This window comes from Astatotilapia calliptera, chromosome 15, assembly GCF_964374335.1.
Source record: "Astatotilapia calliptera chromosome 15, fAstCal68.1, whole genome shotgun sequence".
Taxonomy (NCBI): Eukaryota; Metazoa; Chordata; class Actinopteri; order Cichliformes; family Cichlidae; genus Astatotilapia; species Astatotilapia calliptera.
The window spans coordinates 18,630,519-18,644,762 of record NC_137436.1 but is presented as its reverse complement, the minus strand read 5'-3'; the positions used below and the strand labels follow the sequence as shown (position 1 = coordinate 18,644,762).

The 14,244-nt window shown below is 40.4% G+C and overlaps 1 protein-coding gene across 1 annotated transcript in view; it reads right to left on the bottom strand.

Annotated features, from left to right (window-relative positions):
- map3k5 (mitogen-activated protein kinase kinase kinase 5) overlaps positions 1–14,244 on the bottom strand; it is an 87,921-nt gene that overhangs the window by 54,032 nt on the left and 19,645 nt on the right. Inside the window, exons 2-4 of the mRNA XM_026143641.2 lie at positions 10,615–10,754; positions 6,911–6,934; positions 845–1,038 (exon numbers count right to left, since the gene is read on the bottom strand). Coding sequence (XP_025999426.1) covers positions 845–1,038; positions 6,911–6,934; positions 10,615–10,754 — 358 coding nt within the window. The remainder of the gene's footprint in view (positions 1–844; positions 1,039–6,910; positions 6,935–10,614; positions 10,755–14,244) is intronic.

Below are 14,244 nucleotides of genomic sequence, written 5' to 3'. Positions count from 1 at the left end.
TACATGTAAAAAGGTCATAACAAGAAACTGGCTAAAACGTAATCCTCCAAGGACAGCTCAGCGGCTGGACATGTAGCAGAAGATTTATATTCCATGGAAAACAGACTCATTCGTTAAGGGTTAAAGCAAGCATGCATAGAAAACTATGGACCAAAGAGTCTGTTCAAAAGTCAAAACGCGTGTCAAATCTTTGTAAAAGTACTGATACTATTTTATGTCATGTTATATTTTTGGACATATATTTTATGAGAATCCACCATGGCTGGTGCAACCTTTCTGGAACAAGAGTTTTATCTTTGTGTTGCTCGTTTTTACGGCTCATAAATAATGAAAAAAAACAAAACAAAACAGGTTATTGCCCCCTACCACACCACTGCTGCACCACAGTCATGCACTGACACACAAAAACCCCCCAACAATATTTCAAAATGACAGGCAGTCGATTTTGCAAACTCAGGTGCAAACAAATCGGCTATTGCACGCTTGTTTGCACCTGAGTTTGCACCAAAGGAGTAGCAAACTTGTCCCAGTCGGCACCAGTGCAGTACTTTCAGAAGCTGCATTTTTAGGTCATAAGCAATGTCTTAACTAGGCCTAACACAGCTATCACAGTATTTCTGTGTTTGCTGTGCAGGAAAATCTAGCTTTTATCATTAGTCCTTTGTAGAGCATTACTGACGTCATAACCCGGGTGTTTCTATTGTTTAGCATCCCCGCTTGTACGCTATTATTGCTGAAATTTCTGGATTGCCTCAATAGGAAGTTTAATTTCACTTAATACAGTTTATATTTCTATTACAGCTGTCAGATATAAAGCGGATATAAATAAGCAAAATATACTTACTGGGAGTTGGCTTGCGACACTTTGAGGAGCTGGATGAAGCGGTCCAGCAGAGGCATGCAGATGGGACCCAGCAGCATCTCGAAGCTGGGCTGCATCAGCTCGGTCAGGCCCTTCATCAGGCTGCCCTCACAGCAGTACACCTTATTCTGAGGTGTCACCATGTACGGGATGAAGGTGTAGTTAGCTGAGCATGTCTGTTAAGAGAGGAAACAAAGTTCTGGATATCAGATATCAGCACATTTAAACATCTGTGAAATTTCTTTTTGTATGAAATTGTAATATTTGCCCAAAATATGTGTATTGTTTTTTTTTTTTAAATCATAAACCATACTCAGTAGTCTTTTAAATTATATCTATAATTTACTTTTAATTTACTTTTCACCAATTTAAAAGACTGATGTGAGCACTCAAGGTAAAGTTTCTGCAAACAAACATCTATTTCGATAAGTTAGGCTTAGTAGCTTTATGACAATATATGAAACTATAAATCAATCCATTTTCTTCTCCTTATCCAATTCAGGGTCATGGGAACGGGGGATGCTTGAGCTTATCCCAGATGCCACGGAGAAGGAGGTAGGGGTAGACCCTGGATTCAACCCAAAACCTTCTTGCTGTGAGGCAACAATGCTAACCACTGTGCTGCCATTATATGAAACTATATGTATGCAACTATATTTGTAACATTTACAGACTATAATGTTAAATTTATACTAAACTATGTGTAGATACAGCATCAGATTTTTAATGTTTATTATAACATCTTTGCATAAACTGTAATAATAAATAATAAACAATAAAACCATCTTCAACTTTGTTCTTTCTATCCGTTTTGTCGCATTTATGCAAAATAGGAGCTGGGCGCTAAAGTCTCAAACCTTAGCTTTACTAAAGTGTACAAAAAAGATAGTAAATGAGGTTTACTATCTATCAGAATATATAGCTTCATTTAAAAACTAACGTATCGAAATTGTTCAATAAACTCAACTTCCGGATGATTTCAGTGACCTGTGCAATGAAACATTACATTGTATAGGGAGGAAGCAGATTGCCTGGGGGGGAAGTCTGCAGTAATTTCCCCTATTTGAAATGGTTTCGGGTAATTACATGAACCTTAATCTCCGATCTCCCTATTCACACAATAGTGTTTATGTAGCACTGTCTTCAGTGAACTAGTCTAAACAGGCAGCAGAGGAAGGTGAGATATGCAACAGCTTCATTAGGAGGTGCTGTCTTATAACCACAAACACTTACAGCACCTCATTTTCAAATGTCACTCGCTCAAGCAGCCTAGTGCACAAGAAAAATCGAGCAGCAGCAGCAGCTGAAGTCTCCCTGCTCACCTGCTGCAAAGCTCTACACTGTTCTTTGCTCCAGCTGTGCCATTATGGAGTAATTGTGTTTCAAGTCTGTTTCAGGTTTGGCCGCACTAGTAGCATTTAAGGCCTTTTTCTTTATTCACTTAGCTTTAATACTCGACAGCCGTTATTGTGTATCTGTATTTGCTTTTTTAACTTGACATTATTTACACCGCATTCTTGATGTTTCTGTCGCGGTGGCCCACCACTGCTGAATAAACAAAGACGAAACACATGCGTGCGGTGTCTACAGACAGAGGAGAGAGAAAGAGCGAGAAAGAGGCAGGAAATCCACAATTAATATCCTCAAGAAACAGCACAAGTCCTGTCAAGAAGAGCTATTCTCAGAGTGTGAGATATGTGGTGAAACAACACGAGCATCTGAAGGCGGTTGGGCTGCAACCCAGCTGCATCCTGATGACTTTAATAATCTATCATGCTCTCGGTTTTTCAGCAACCTCGAAAGTACACTGCTGCTGCTGCTTTCAGTGCCAAAAAAAAGGAAGTAAGAGGAACATGTGGCATTGAAGCAATGAAAGCCAACCGAAGATAACTACTTCCTCCTGTACAACTGTGGTTCATGACATCACCAGTAACTGCAGCGGCAGTGTGCGCCTTTCAAAACAAAAAAAAGACTGTGACCCCTATTTCTTTTACGTGTAACCAGACAGGTTGCAAAATGCTGATGCTATATTTAGCTTCTTTGTGCGATTCATGCTGTCATGGGGCTCACATGACAGATTTGTTTTCACACGCTGATGCATATTTCAGTGCGGCAGCAGCTGCGGGTTATTTGAAGCTAACCTCCAGTAGTTCTTTACAGGTAGCAGGTTTCCGAGCTGATACACATGTGACAACTCTGGCTGATGAATCCAAAGAATAAGCCAGGTATTTACAGAGTGAGTCATCTGTTTAGTCAGTCTTGCCAAAGATCCATCTGCTCATCTTCACTTTCAGCATCAATGTTCTCGAGCAGCCTACTCACTCACCTTCACAGAGCCTGTTTACACTCCTTTAAAATGTGTTTTGGACAAGTGGACTAAAGCACTAAACACAACCTGCATTGCTCCTGAGGTGTTGCGGGGCACATTTGGTCTCTGTATGCTTTTAAATGTAAATCATAATTTGTCCTGAACTATTCCTAAGCAGGACAAAAGATAACATGTCACGGTGTCCATTCTTGCCTGCAGCTCATGAAGCATTTTGCTAAAAAATATGGAGCCTTGCTGGCAACAGACCTAGCTTTTAACCTTTGTTGTAAATGATAATCAATAACTGAACATGAATATAGGAGAATATCTTGGAGACACATGTGTAAACAACCATTCACTCCAGTCAACAGTCTCCATGGATGTTGTTTTGTGGGTTAAAACCAGCCATCTGGTCAGTCTAGTCAAATCCCATTGCAATGTGAACCAAGTACTACCTAATTTAACCAACAATCAATGCACTTTCAGTCTGAATAATGTCTTAATGTTAAGCAGACATTAAAAGTAAGAATTGTTTCAAAAATTCAAATCAATGTCTTTAAAAATTATATTGATATTTAATTTAGATGGGAAATGGTTGCAATGATGCAAACATTTGTTTGTGTGAGCTTCCAGAAAGTTGAAACCACTGTTCCCAGATTCTGGCAGGTCACCGTGGTGCTGTGGTTAGCACTGCTGCCTCATAAGAAGAAGTTTCTGTTTGCAGGTCGTTTGTAAGCTTTCAACGACCTGACAGAACATCTTTTCACTTTTCAACCAAATCTTGATGATGCTAAGATATCTGGCGAAGTTGTAAATGGGCTGTCCCACTCTGATCCAATAGCCAGAGATACAGTTAAAAACTGAGTCGAAACAGGGTAATCGACACACACGCCTATGCTCCTATGGGCAGCAAATGCAGATAGAAATAAGTGGGGAAAGTAAATGAAAGTTTAGTGACACAGAGGGACATTTGTGTATGTAATTACAGTCATGGGGCGATCGTGGCTCAAGAGTTGGGCATTCGTCTTGTAATCGGAAGGTTGCCGGTTCGAGCCCCGGCTCCGACAATCTCGGTCATTGTATCCTTGGGCAAGACACTTCATCCATTGCCTACTGGTGGTGGCCGGTGGCGCCAGTGTCCGGCAGCCTCGCCTCTGTCAGTGCGCCCCAGGGTGGCTGTGGCTACAATGTAGCTTGCCATCACCAGTGTGTGAATGGGTGGATGACTGGATATGTAAAGCGCTTTGGGGTCCTTAGGGACTAGTAAAGCGCTATATAAATACAGGCCATTTACCATTTTTATTTGAATTGAACATACACAATGAAGCTAATTACCTGGATTTCAGTTATAATGGTAGTGAGCTACACACACAGTTACAGACAAGTAGGAGCACATGCTTTTCTCTGATGAGAATAATCAGACATATCTGCAGCTGCAGAGTGTATTTTAAAGCAGTCACAAAAAAAAGAAATGTATTTGCAGCACTACAGAGGGAAGATCAACCTTCTGCTTCCTAAACAATAACAATATATGCAATCAGGACCTTAAACCAAAGATCTTCTTGGGTTTAGGGAAGTTTGAACTGCTTCTGCTAACTCCAGGTGAGTGTTACTGTTACAATGCTTCCATTCGCTCTCACCACTGTATTGTTTTTCGGCTTAACAAGCAGCTGTTTCCAGTCAAAGTTCTTTTTACACTGTACACAACACCAGATAACTACTGGGTTAAAGAGTAGCAGATAAACAAAGGGGCGAATACAGCAGGTAAAAACCGTGATACTTCCCTCGGGCAATTGAGAAGACTAAAAACAGAGGGGCTACTGGCGTTTCATCAGATAGCTTCTAAGACTTTAAGTAAATGATAACGGCGCTCTATAATGAGGTCACTGGGCAGCTCGGTGACGCATGTTCTCTCTGTGTCTGTGGGGTTCTCCCTAGGTACTCTGGCTTTCTATCGCCGTCCAAAGACATGCTTTGGACTTAATCCTAAACTGCTTGTATGTGTGAATCAGAGTGTGAATGGCTGTCTGTCTCTCAGTATCAGCCCTGCAATACACTGGTGAGCTGTCCACCCCTGACAGCCAGATTAGGCTCCAGGCCATGTGACCCTAAACTGGTTTGGTGGAGGAAAATAGATGGATGAATGGATGTGTAATTATTCTTTTTCTTTGAATTCTTTCAAAAATAAAAAAATGAAGCAAAAATCTGATGCTGTGATAGCCGTAGCTAACAAGTTCATGATTGTCATACAGAAGAATCAGGAAGGTACAGCACATGGAACCTCACTCGGTTCGTTTGTGAGCCTTCGGTTTCACTAGATTAACAAACAGCTTATTATTAGCAACATGTTGAATAAACCCGGTTCATCAGATAAACAAAGAATGGATAAACAAGTTGAAAGGAATGGTTTGTTATGTTTCACATGCAGCCCTGGTTATTTAAATACTTGCGTTTGAATCATTAGTTCACTGCAGTTCCAAGGTGGCAATGCTGAGTGTTTGCTTAGATCATTATATTCCTTATATCATAGAAAGAAATGCCATGTGGATATGTTAACAAAGTCTTGGCTGAAAGTCTGGAACTTTTTGGGAATGAAAGAGAATAAGGAAGACATAAAATTGCTATTAATTATGGTGTTTGCAGGGGGAAAAAACATCTGTAATAACATTAAATTGAAGGGAAAGAATGATCAAAAAGTCCAGTATTGCAATTTAAATGCACTTTTACCTGCACAGATGGCTAGTTAAGAGCCTGTGCACTGGTGCAGAGTGCATTTAAGTGCATTAATACAAGCAGGAAAGAGAAAGAACAAAGACAGTAAGTACACATAAGGGAGATCAGTAAGCTCACACTCTCATACTGTGAGTGATAATCAGCTCTCCTCTTGGTACGAGTCAGTGTCAGAGAACAGTACATTTCATGTAGCTCTCCTTTCACTGTGAAAGCCACTTAGGAGAGCCTTTTATCTGACTGCTGAACATGGACTACCGACCGCATCTGTGTTATTGACACAATTAGCGCGCAATTTAGAAATGTAAGTCAATCCGAATCAGTTCATCATTTTTAAGATGACAAACATTCTTTACCTTTGGTCTCTGAAATAAGAGATTTTGCAGCTTATCTGTGCTGCGAAAGCACATTCAGTGGTTGATAAGACAAGAAAAGTTGTACATATTAATACATTGTAACAAGGCTCATGGGTCTGCAGAGAAACTTCAAAAACAAAAACAACAATCTTTGCATGTCTGCTAAAAAGGCTTTACTTAAAACATATGGTACAGTGGGTGACTCTATATTGATCTACTAATTTTAGGAACTACAGTATGATATGCAAAGGACAGGATTTCCTTAGCTTTAAGGCAGCACCTTATTTGAATACTGCACTTTTTGCAAGTCAAATTCTCAAAATGCTTGTGCCTTTTTATGCAGATTGTGGCACTGCAGTCACTGTAACTCTCAAAGCAGCTGTTGTCTGAGACGTACATCTTGAAAGTGGAAGGGAAGATGTTTTCATTTTACATGAAATCAAATATTTATCACAGCTTCGAAACAAAAGTGGGCTGTGCAAAAGAAAGCCTTTACAATAGCGAAAAGAGAGACATAAGGCAACAGGACACTGTGCTCCCTGCGCGCTGTAAAAAGCATATTCTTTGCACTACACAATGTGTGTAATGTGTGAGCAATGAGTGAGTAATGTGTGAAAGGCAACGGGAAAAGAAAGAAATGCCTCGTGTACTTACAGTGTTCTTCTGGCAAATTATCTCCTGAAAGAAGAAAAGAGAGAAATCCATTTAGAAATTCATCATTAGCATTTTCTCCGAGGCAATTTAAGTTAGATACGATGTTACTGAATGACACTTCAATTCAGTACACCATACCTGAGCTACAAACACTTTGTAAGGACGACTTGTATTTGTGGATATTTGTTGATTTCCCAACAGCTGATTAATATTTCTAGTAAACCGTGATGACCTATAGGATGACTTTAGATGAAACAATTACTTGTTTGTACATGGAGAAGTATATGGCAGTGAAAGGAAGCATAATCAACAAGTGTACACTGAGACTTAGTATATATACAGGGAGTGCAGAATTATTAGGCAAATGTTGTCCTACTCCAAGCTGTATAGGCTCAAAAGCCTACTACCAATTAAGCATATTAGGTGATGTGCATCTCTGTAATGAGAAGGGGTGTGGTCTAATGACATCAACACCCTATATCAGGTGTGCATAATTATTAGGCAACTTCCTTTCCTTTGGCAAAATGGGTCAAAAGAAGGACTTGACAGGCTCAGAAAAGTCAAAAATAGTGAGATATCTTGCAGAGGGATGCAGCAGTCTCAAAATTGCAAAGCTTCTGAAGCGTGATCATCGAACAATCAAGCGTTTCATTCAAAATAGTCAACAGGGTCGCAAGAAGCGTGTGGAAAAACCAAGGCGCAAAATAACTGCCCATGAACTGAGAAAAGTCAAGCGTGCAGCTGCCAAGATGCCACTTGCCACCAGTTTGGCCATATTTCAGAGCTGCAACATCACTGGAGTGCCCAAAAGCACAAGGTGTGCAATACTCAGAGACATGGCCAAGGTAAGAAAGGCTGAAAGACGACCACCACTGAACAAGACACACAAGCTGAAACGTCAAGACTGGGCCAAGAAATATCTCAAGACTGGTTTTTCTAAGGTTTTATGGACTGATGAAATGAGAGTGAGTCTTGATGGGCCAGATGGATGGGCCCGTGGCTGGATTGGTAAAGGGCAGAGAGCCCCAGTCCGACTCAGACGCCAGCAAGGTGAAGGTGGAGTACTGGTTTGGGCTGGTATCATCAAAGATGAGCTTGTGGGGCCTTTTCGGGTTGAGGATGGAGTCAAGCTCAACTCCCAGTCCTACTGCCAGTTTCTGGAAGACACCTTCTTCAAGCAGTGGTACAGGAAGAAGTCTGCATCCTTCAAGAAAAACATGATTTTCATGCAGGACAATGCTCCATCACACACGTCCAAGTACTCCACAGCGTGGCTGGCAAGAAAGGGTATAAAAGAAGAAAAACTAATGACATGGCCTCCTTGTTCACCTGATCTGAACCCCATTGAGAACCTGTGGTCCATCATCAAATGTGAGATTTACAAGGAGGGAAAACAGTACACCTCTCTGAACAGTGTCTGGGAGGCTGTGGTTGCTGCTGCACGCAATGTTGATGGTGAACAGATCAAAACACTGACAGAATCCATGGATGGCAGGCTTTTGAGTGTCCTTGCAAAGAAAGGTGGCTATATTGGTCGCTGATTTGTTTTTGTTTTGTTTTTGAATGTCAGAAATGTATATTTGTGAATGTGGAGATGTTATATTGGTTTCACTGGTAAAAATAAATAATTGAAATGGGTATATATTTGTTTTTTGTTAAGTTGCCTAATAATTATGCACACACAGATATCCCCCTAAAATAGCTCAAACTAAAAACAAACTAAAAACTACTTCCAAAAGCATTCAGCTTTGATATTAATGAGTTTTTTGGGTTCATTGAGAACATGGTTGTTGTTCAATAATAAAATTATTCCTCAAAGATACAACTTGCCTAATAATTCTGCACTCCCTGTAGATTTTTTTTAGGATTTTTTTTTTCATGATCGCCATTGTTTAAAGAAAAAAACTGAGTATAAAAAAAGCTGCCTTTAAAACAATTTGGTGGCCTGATAGAGATCTGAGGAAACTGCCTAAGTGAATTCTTTCAAAGCATGGTGAGAACAAGTTAACCCACAGCCAGCTAGACGGGTGGGCACCATGGCAGACCACAGAACAAAAAACCCCTCCCAGATACCACCAGGAGCAGGAAAGAACGTCATTTGAAACAATTTTCTTGCCATAAAAAGCAGACATAATACAGCTGTGAATGTCAGCTTTTTATGTTGTGTTTATTTTAAGACACGCCTCCCCTGACTGTGCAGGCTGTGCATTATGGGTCGACTCTACAGTTTGTTTTCTGGCTCATGACCCTTGTCACCACAATACTCCTCCCACTAGACTAACTAAAAGAAAAGCGTCAGTGTTCTTCTGCTGCAAGTTGCCTACAGCAGGCGATTTTAAAATGTGTTCTGCGTGGGCCTCAGACGGTTTGAACCATGCCTTTGTCTGCAGTACAGAAACTACAAGACTCACACCATTGTTACATGCTGAAGTAGTCTGACATTTATGGTAAATAAACACAGCTTTGGTCAATACATATTGCTAGTAGGGATTGAGTAGTATGCACTTTATTGTTACCTGCAAGCACTTTCCAGTGTAAAACTTCCAGTGTATTTAATTATCTAAATTGTTGCTGAGGAATTTGCTGTTGCTTTGTGGCGCTCATAAAAATATTAAAAAATAAATCTCTAAACCTCAGCAGCAATGTGGCTTTCTAAAAATCATAAACAAGACCACAAAAACAAACAAACAACATTTTTTGAGCAATTTTAATCAACACTTGGTTCCATTACTTCAAGTTTATAACAAGAAGCAGTTCAACCTCCTCCAGGCCAGCTCGTCCTTTGGGCATTTTGTATGGAAATTGTACAGTATATTGTATGCAGTCATTTTTTTTTCTTTGTAAATGGACTTTAAGCAGTATGAACTTTTTTGCACGATGACCAGAGTAATACACATCTACATCTTCAGCAATTTGTGATGTGTGTAAAAGTGTGCATTGTGTCCGCAATACCCACCACACTTGTAAGTATCATAGTTTCCAAAGTTATAAGGTCTTTTTAATTTTAGAGCAATAAATCATTAGGTTGACCTCGAAGACCTTGGTGGATGTAAGCCAAATTTTAATGGATTGTTAACGTGACCCCTCTCTACACCCCTACAAAGTTCTAATAGAATTAATTCCAAACTTCTTGAGCACGCTCACAAGCATGCACTCACACAAATGCTACCGAAAACATAACCTCCTTGTTGGAGGTAATTAGCAGCAGAGCTAACTGTAGGAACAACATTAGTGTTTATACCCTATTAACGGTCACTGGCATGAGCGCCATGTCTTGGTTGGACCTGTGCTTCATTCTGCAGGATAGTTGGGCACCTTGTGTTGCCCCTGTCTTTCTCACTGTCTTTCTGCATTAACAATGTCAATGTTAAATAAGTAATCTATTTAAAAATAAATAAAAAATGCAAGGTTTTTATTATAAAATTGGAAAAGTTACCCAAAATTTTCTACCCTTGAATAAAATCCTACACTCAGACCAACACGGTGTTTGAGGGCACAATCTCATTTCTCAAAACAACCGAACAAGAAGGCCGCTAACTGGGTTTTTGGAAGGATTGTCGAAATTGACTTTTAGGGTATAAAATTTTTAGATTTTCAGCTGTGATGCTGCCTGTGCTGAGAGTATTTTTAACAAAGAAGCCTGAGCTGCTCTGAGGCACAAATATATCAGCATATATTGGCTTCTGTTCATGATGGCGGCTTACCTGCAGAGACTGGAGAGCATCAGAGTTAGTGTCGCAGTACAAGATGATGTTGTTGGCCATGCTGAAGCTTTCTCTCACTCCCAGGTGGTAGAAGAGCGAAGGCTGGCGGAAGGCATCTGTCATCTCCACCACAGCTATGTCTGATGATAAAAGAGAGGTGTACGTGTTATAGTGTGGTTCAGGAGTGGAGCACAACTAGCTTTCTTTGGGTTCTGCAAGTACAAGTAAATACACACCATTCTTAGAATATCATAAGCTGTAATAATGCAGTTGCATAGTACAGGCAGAAATATCTTTTACATCCATTACCCAACCAAGGATGTTAATTCACTGCTGTAACAGCCTCCCTCTTCTGTTTTTGACCACATTTTGGAATCTGGCTACAAATATGTGGTCCCATCCATCCATTCCTTTACCTTTTTAGAAATGCCTTAACCCCAACCTTTTTTAAATTTTCTTTGTGAAACAGATTTTAACAATGTTTATTAGAATCTCACGACCAGTTTGGTAACCTAATGTCACAATTTCAACTCAAAAATCAACTGATTGAAAACTCATTGTCTGATAATTGATCAAAGCCATTCAAGCCACCAGTTCTAAATCCACCCGCCACCCCCAATATTGACCCTTATCTGAATAAATCTCATTAAGATGTTATTTGGCTACAACTAAACTGCCCATTGGGGATCTTTAACACCAACTTTGTCTGCTGTTGCTCTGGGAGAGACATGGATACAGCTCAGTGGTTATTAGTGATCGGCACGGCTGTTATTCATGCTGTTATCAGCTACCGATTTGCATGTCAGTGTTAAGTTATCTGCAAGCTGAAAAACAGATATCATGAGATGAAGGTAGCTTTACTCCTTTTTTGTCCAGTACACTCAATAATCAATAATGCACCATCTGCAGTAGGACTCAGCAATACTATCTGGGTCAACAGGTCAAGCAAATATTTCCACTCAAGCAAGCAGGTCATCTAGTAAAGAGTTCCTAAGGTTAATGTCCTGTGCAACAGGCTGTGCTGTTATGCAACTGTAAGCACTGGACTTTCACCAAAGCTCTCACTCACTGGTCGGCCCCTGCAGCGAACAAATCTTTGTATGACGCTGTCAGTTATGGTGGGCATGCAACATTAAACATGCTCATCAGGATTTGGAATAAACATGATGGTGTTTTGCAGACCCACACACGAGGTAGGGTGGTACTACACGTTGTTTCCAAGGTCGCCCTGAGCAACGGATAACAACAAAAGCAAATCAGCCCGATGGCTATGCTCCAGTTATGACAAAAGAGCTCAGAGCTACGGAGATAAAGCTGCACCCTGGTTTTTCATCAACTCCAAATCTCCAACTCTTTTGTGTCAACGAAAACATTACACGGAGCTGAAGAGCAGATATTGTGCGACTCTGATGGTCAAATCTTTTACCTCTAATGGGTCTGTTCAAAAGCTTGGATAGTCCCCCCCTCCACCATCACGACCTTGAATTCGATTTTCAAACTGGTGCTCAAGCTAATGGACCACTACTAGAGGAAATCACAAACACATTCAGTCATTCAGCTCAAGATGCTGTCAGATTATGGGTGGCTCAGTTGTGGAAGAGGAAGCATGACAAGTGGATGACACATCAAAGATTAGTGCTATTATTAATGCTTCCACTGGTTTTTGAAAGATACCAGTTAGTCAAGGTACCATGCAACTGTAGAGACGACTGCTCTCCTTTTAAGTCTACAGTTTAGGAATAGACTACAATCTGAAATGATATCACAGAAATGATGAGTCGGCCTTGACCTTTTCTTTAAGTATTAAAAGCAAATATTTTCAGCGTGGTGACATTACTATAAATTAAAAAAGAATAAATCATACATATGCTTTGAAAGATTTTGTCTCCACTATGTTAAAAAGCTGAGAACAATTAAACGATTACAAAGGCAACAGCCAATTTTGGTGCTGGTATAGCCAGCCGACACCCGTACTGAGACTTCCTGTTCTGTCTGACAGTGATTGTTTACAAATCATCGCCTGATTGATTTTCACCAAATCCAGTCCTTATTTTAGACATGCAATTAAAAAAGGATTGGTTAATACAGCTCACACTATGAGTGGTCTACAAGTAGAAACCAGAAAGTTTCAAATACCAAAAGTCTTTCCACCAGAATCTGTTGATATGTGTTGATGTGCAGAAATCTGAGTACAATCTACAAACTAACTGTGATTCACAGCAGATGATCAGAAACAAGGCTCCGAATGAAAGCTAGTGTTGCTAATGTGCAGTGAAGTGGCAACTTTTAAGATGTAACACCTATAACTGGCAGCTAACTAAGCTCTTATCGCAGCTTCTTGCATTAACATTTTTAAATGCAACATGATTTCTCTTTAAGCGTTATTTTCACCAGGAAGTAAAACTCCTGAGATACAGTGATAGCGTCCTGGGCCAAGAAGGGCAGCACAAATCCATCATGTTTTCTGAATGGCACAAGAAAATGGAGCTTGTTAAGCTGAAGCAGCTTTACAAAATGCATTGCGTGCAATCAAAGCCACTGACACAACCCAATCTATCAAAGCAAATTACTCAAAGCAAGCAAGTGAAGGCTCATAATTTGAATGTGCAGTTAAACATCAAGCAGCCAACATGACACTTGGGAGAGAAGCCTATCAGAGATTGGCCGATTGCAGCACTGAAGGGGTTTCATCAGGGCCATGCAGCTCCTCGCACTCATCATCAGAACATGCAAATTCAACCAGGAAGCAGGTACTTGTTGGCCTCAAAGGTTCTCATCATTAAACCCTTCGTTCACACCAGGGAAAAAAAAGCCTCATATTTTCATCCCATCAGAGTACCGTAGCCGTAGGACAGCATTTTAAGCTCTATGGCTTCTGTGCAACGATGTGGAATTTCAAGAGGGATTTCTTCTCCGGATGAGCAGCGTCTTCACATCGGGATGCTGCTCGCTGATTAAATGAAACTCATGTTTCGCTCTCTAACTTGCGAGGCAGACGGGGAAGGTACACTTTAATCCTAGCTAAGATTAACAGCCAGTTGTCAGTTCTGCATCCCTGATGCACTCATGCGACTATCACACATAGCATTTAGAACATTCAGACATAATTAAATATTGGTCTATTGGATTTACTCATTGTTAGCAAGACAAATAGGTTGCTCACCACGGCTGATTTTTACACAATCCCAAACAATCCTGGGCATATACATGATAAACGGCTGTTTAGATTCTTCTTCTCTCGACTATGCATACAAGGTGCTGCTGAGTGTCAACATCCAGACGGCACAGGTTGTCTGCTGAATAAAACATAAGCTTGTCTTGTTTTTCCACCTGCAGCAGGCTCCCATCAATATTACATCTGAATGAGATCTTAATGCAAACAGGCCATAAAAATGCATTAGTATAATATAACTCACAGAAATATGAAGCAACAGTGACTTGGGTGGGATAATTTTGCTTTGCGCTGCTTGGAAATTTCACCTGTTTCACAGAAATGGGTCTGAACGAAAAACATGTTTGCTGTTTGCTACACAGAAGGGCTAAAAAGTGATGAATAACAGCATATGGCGTTCGCATATGATGGAAAAAAAAAAACAGGCCAAAGTGAGTCTTGTTGTGCCCACAGAGTGA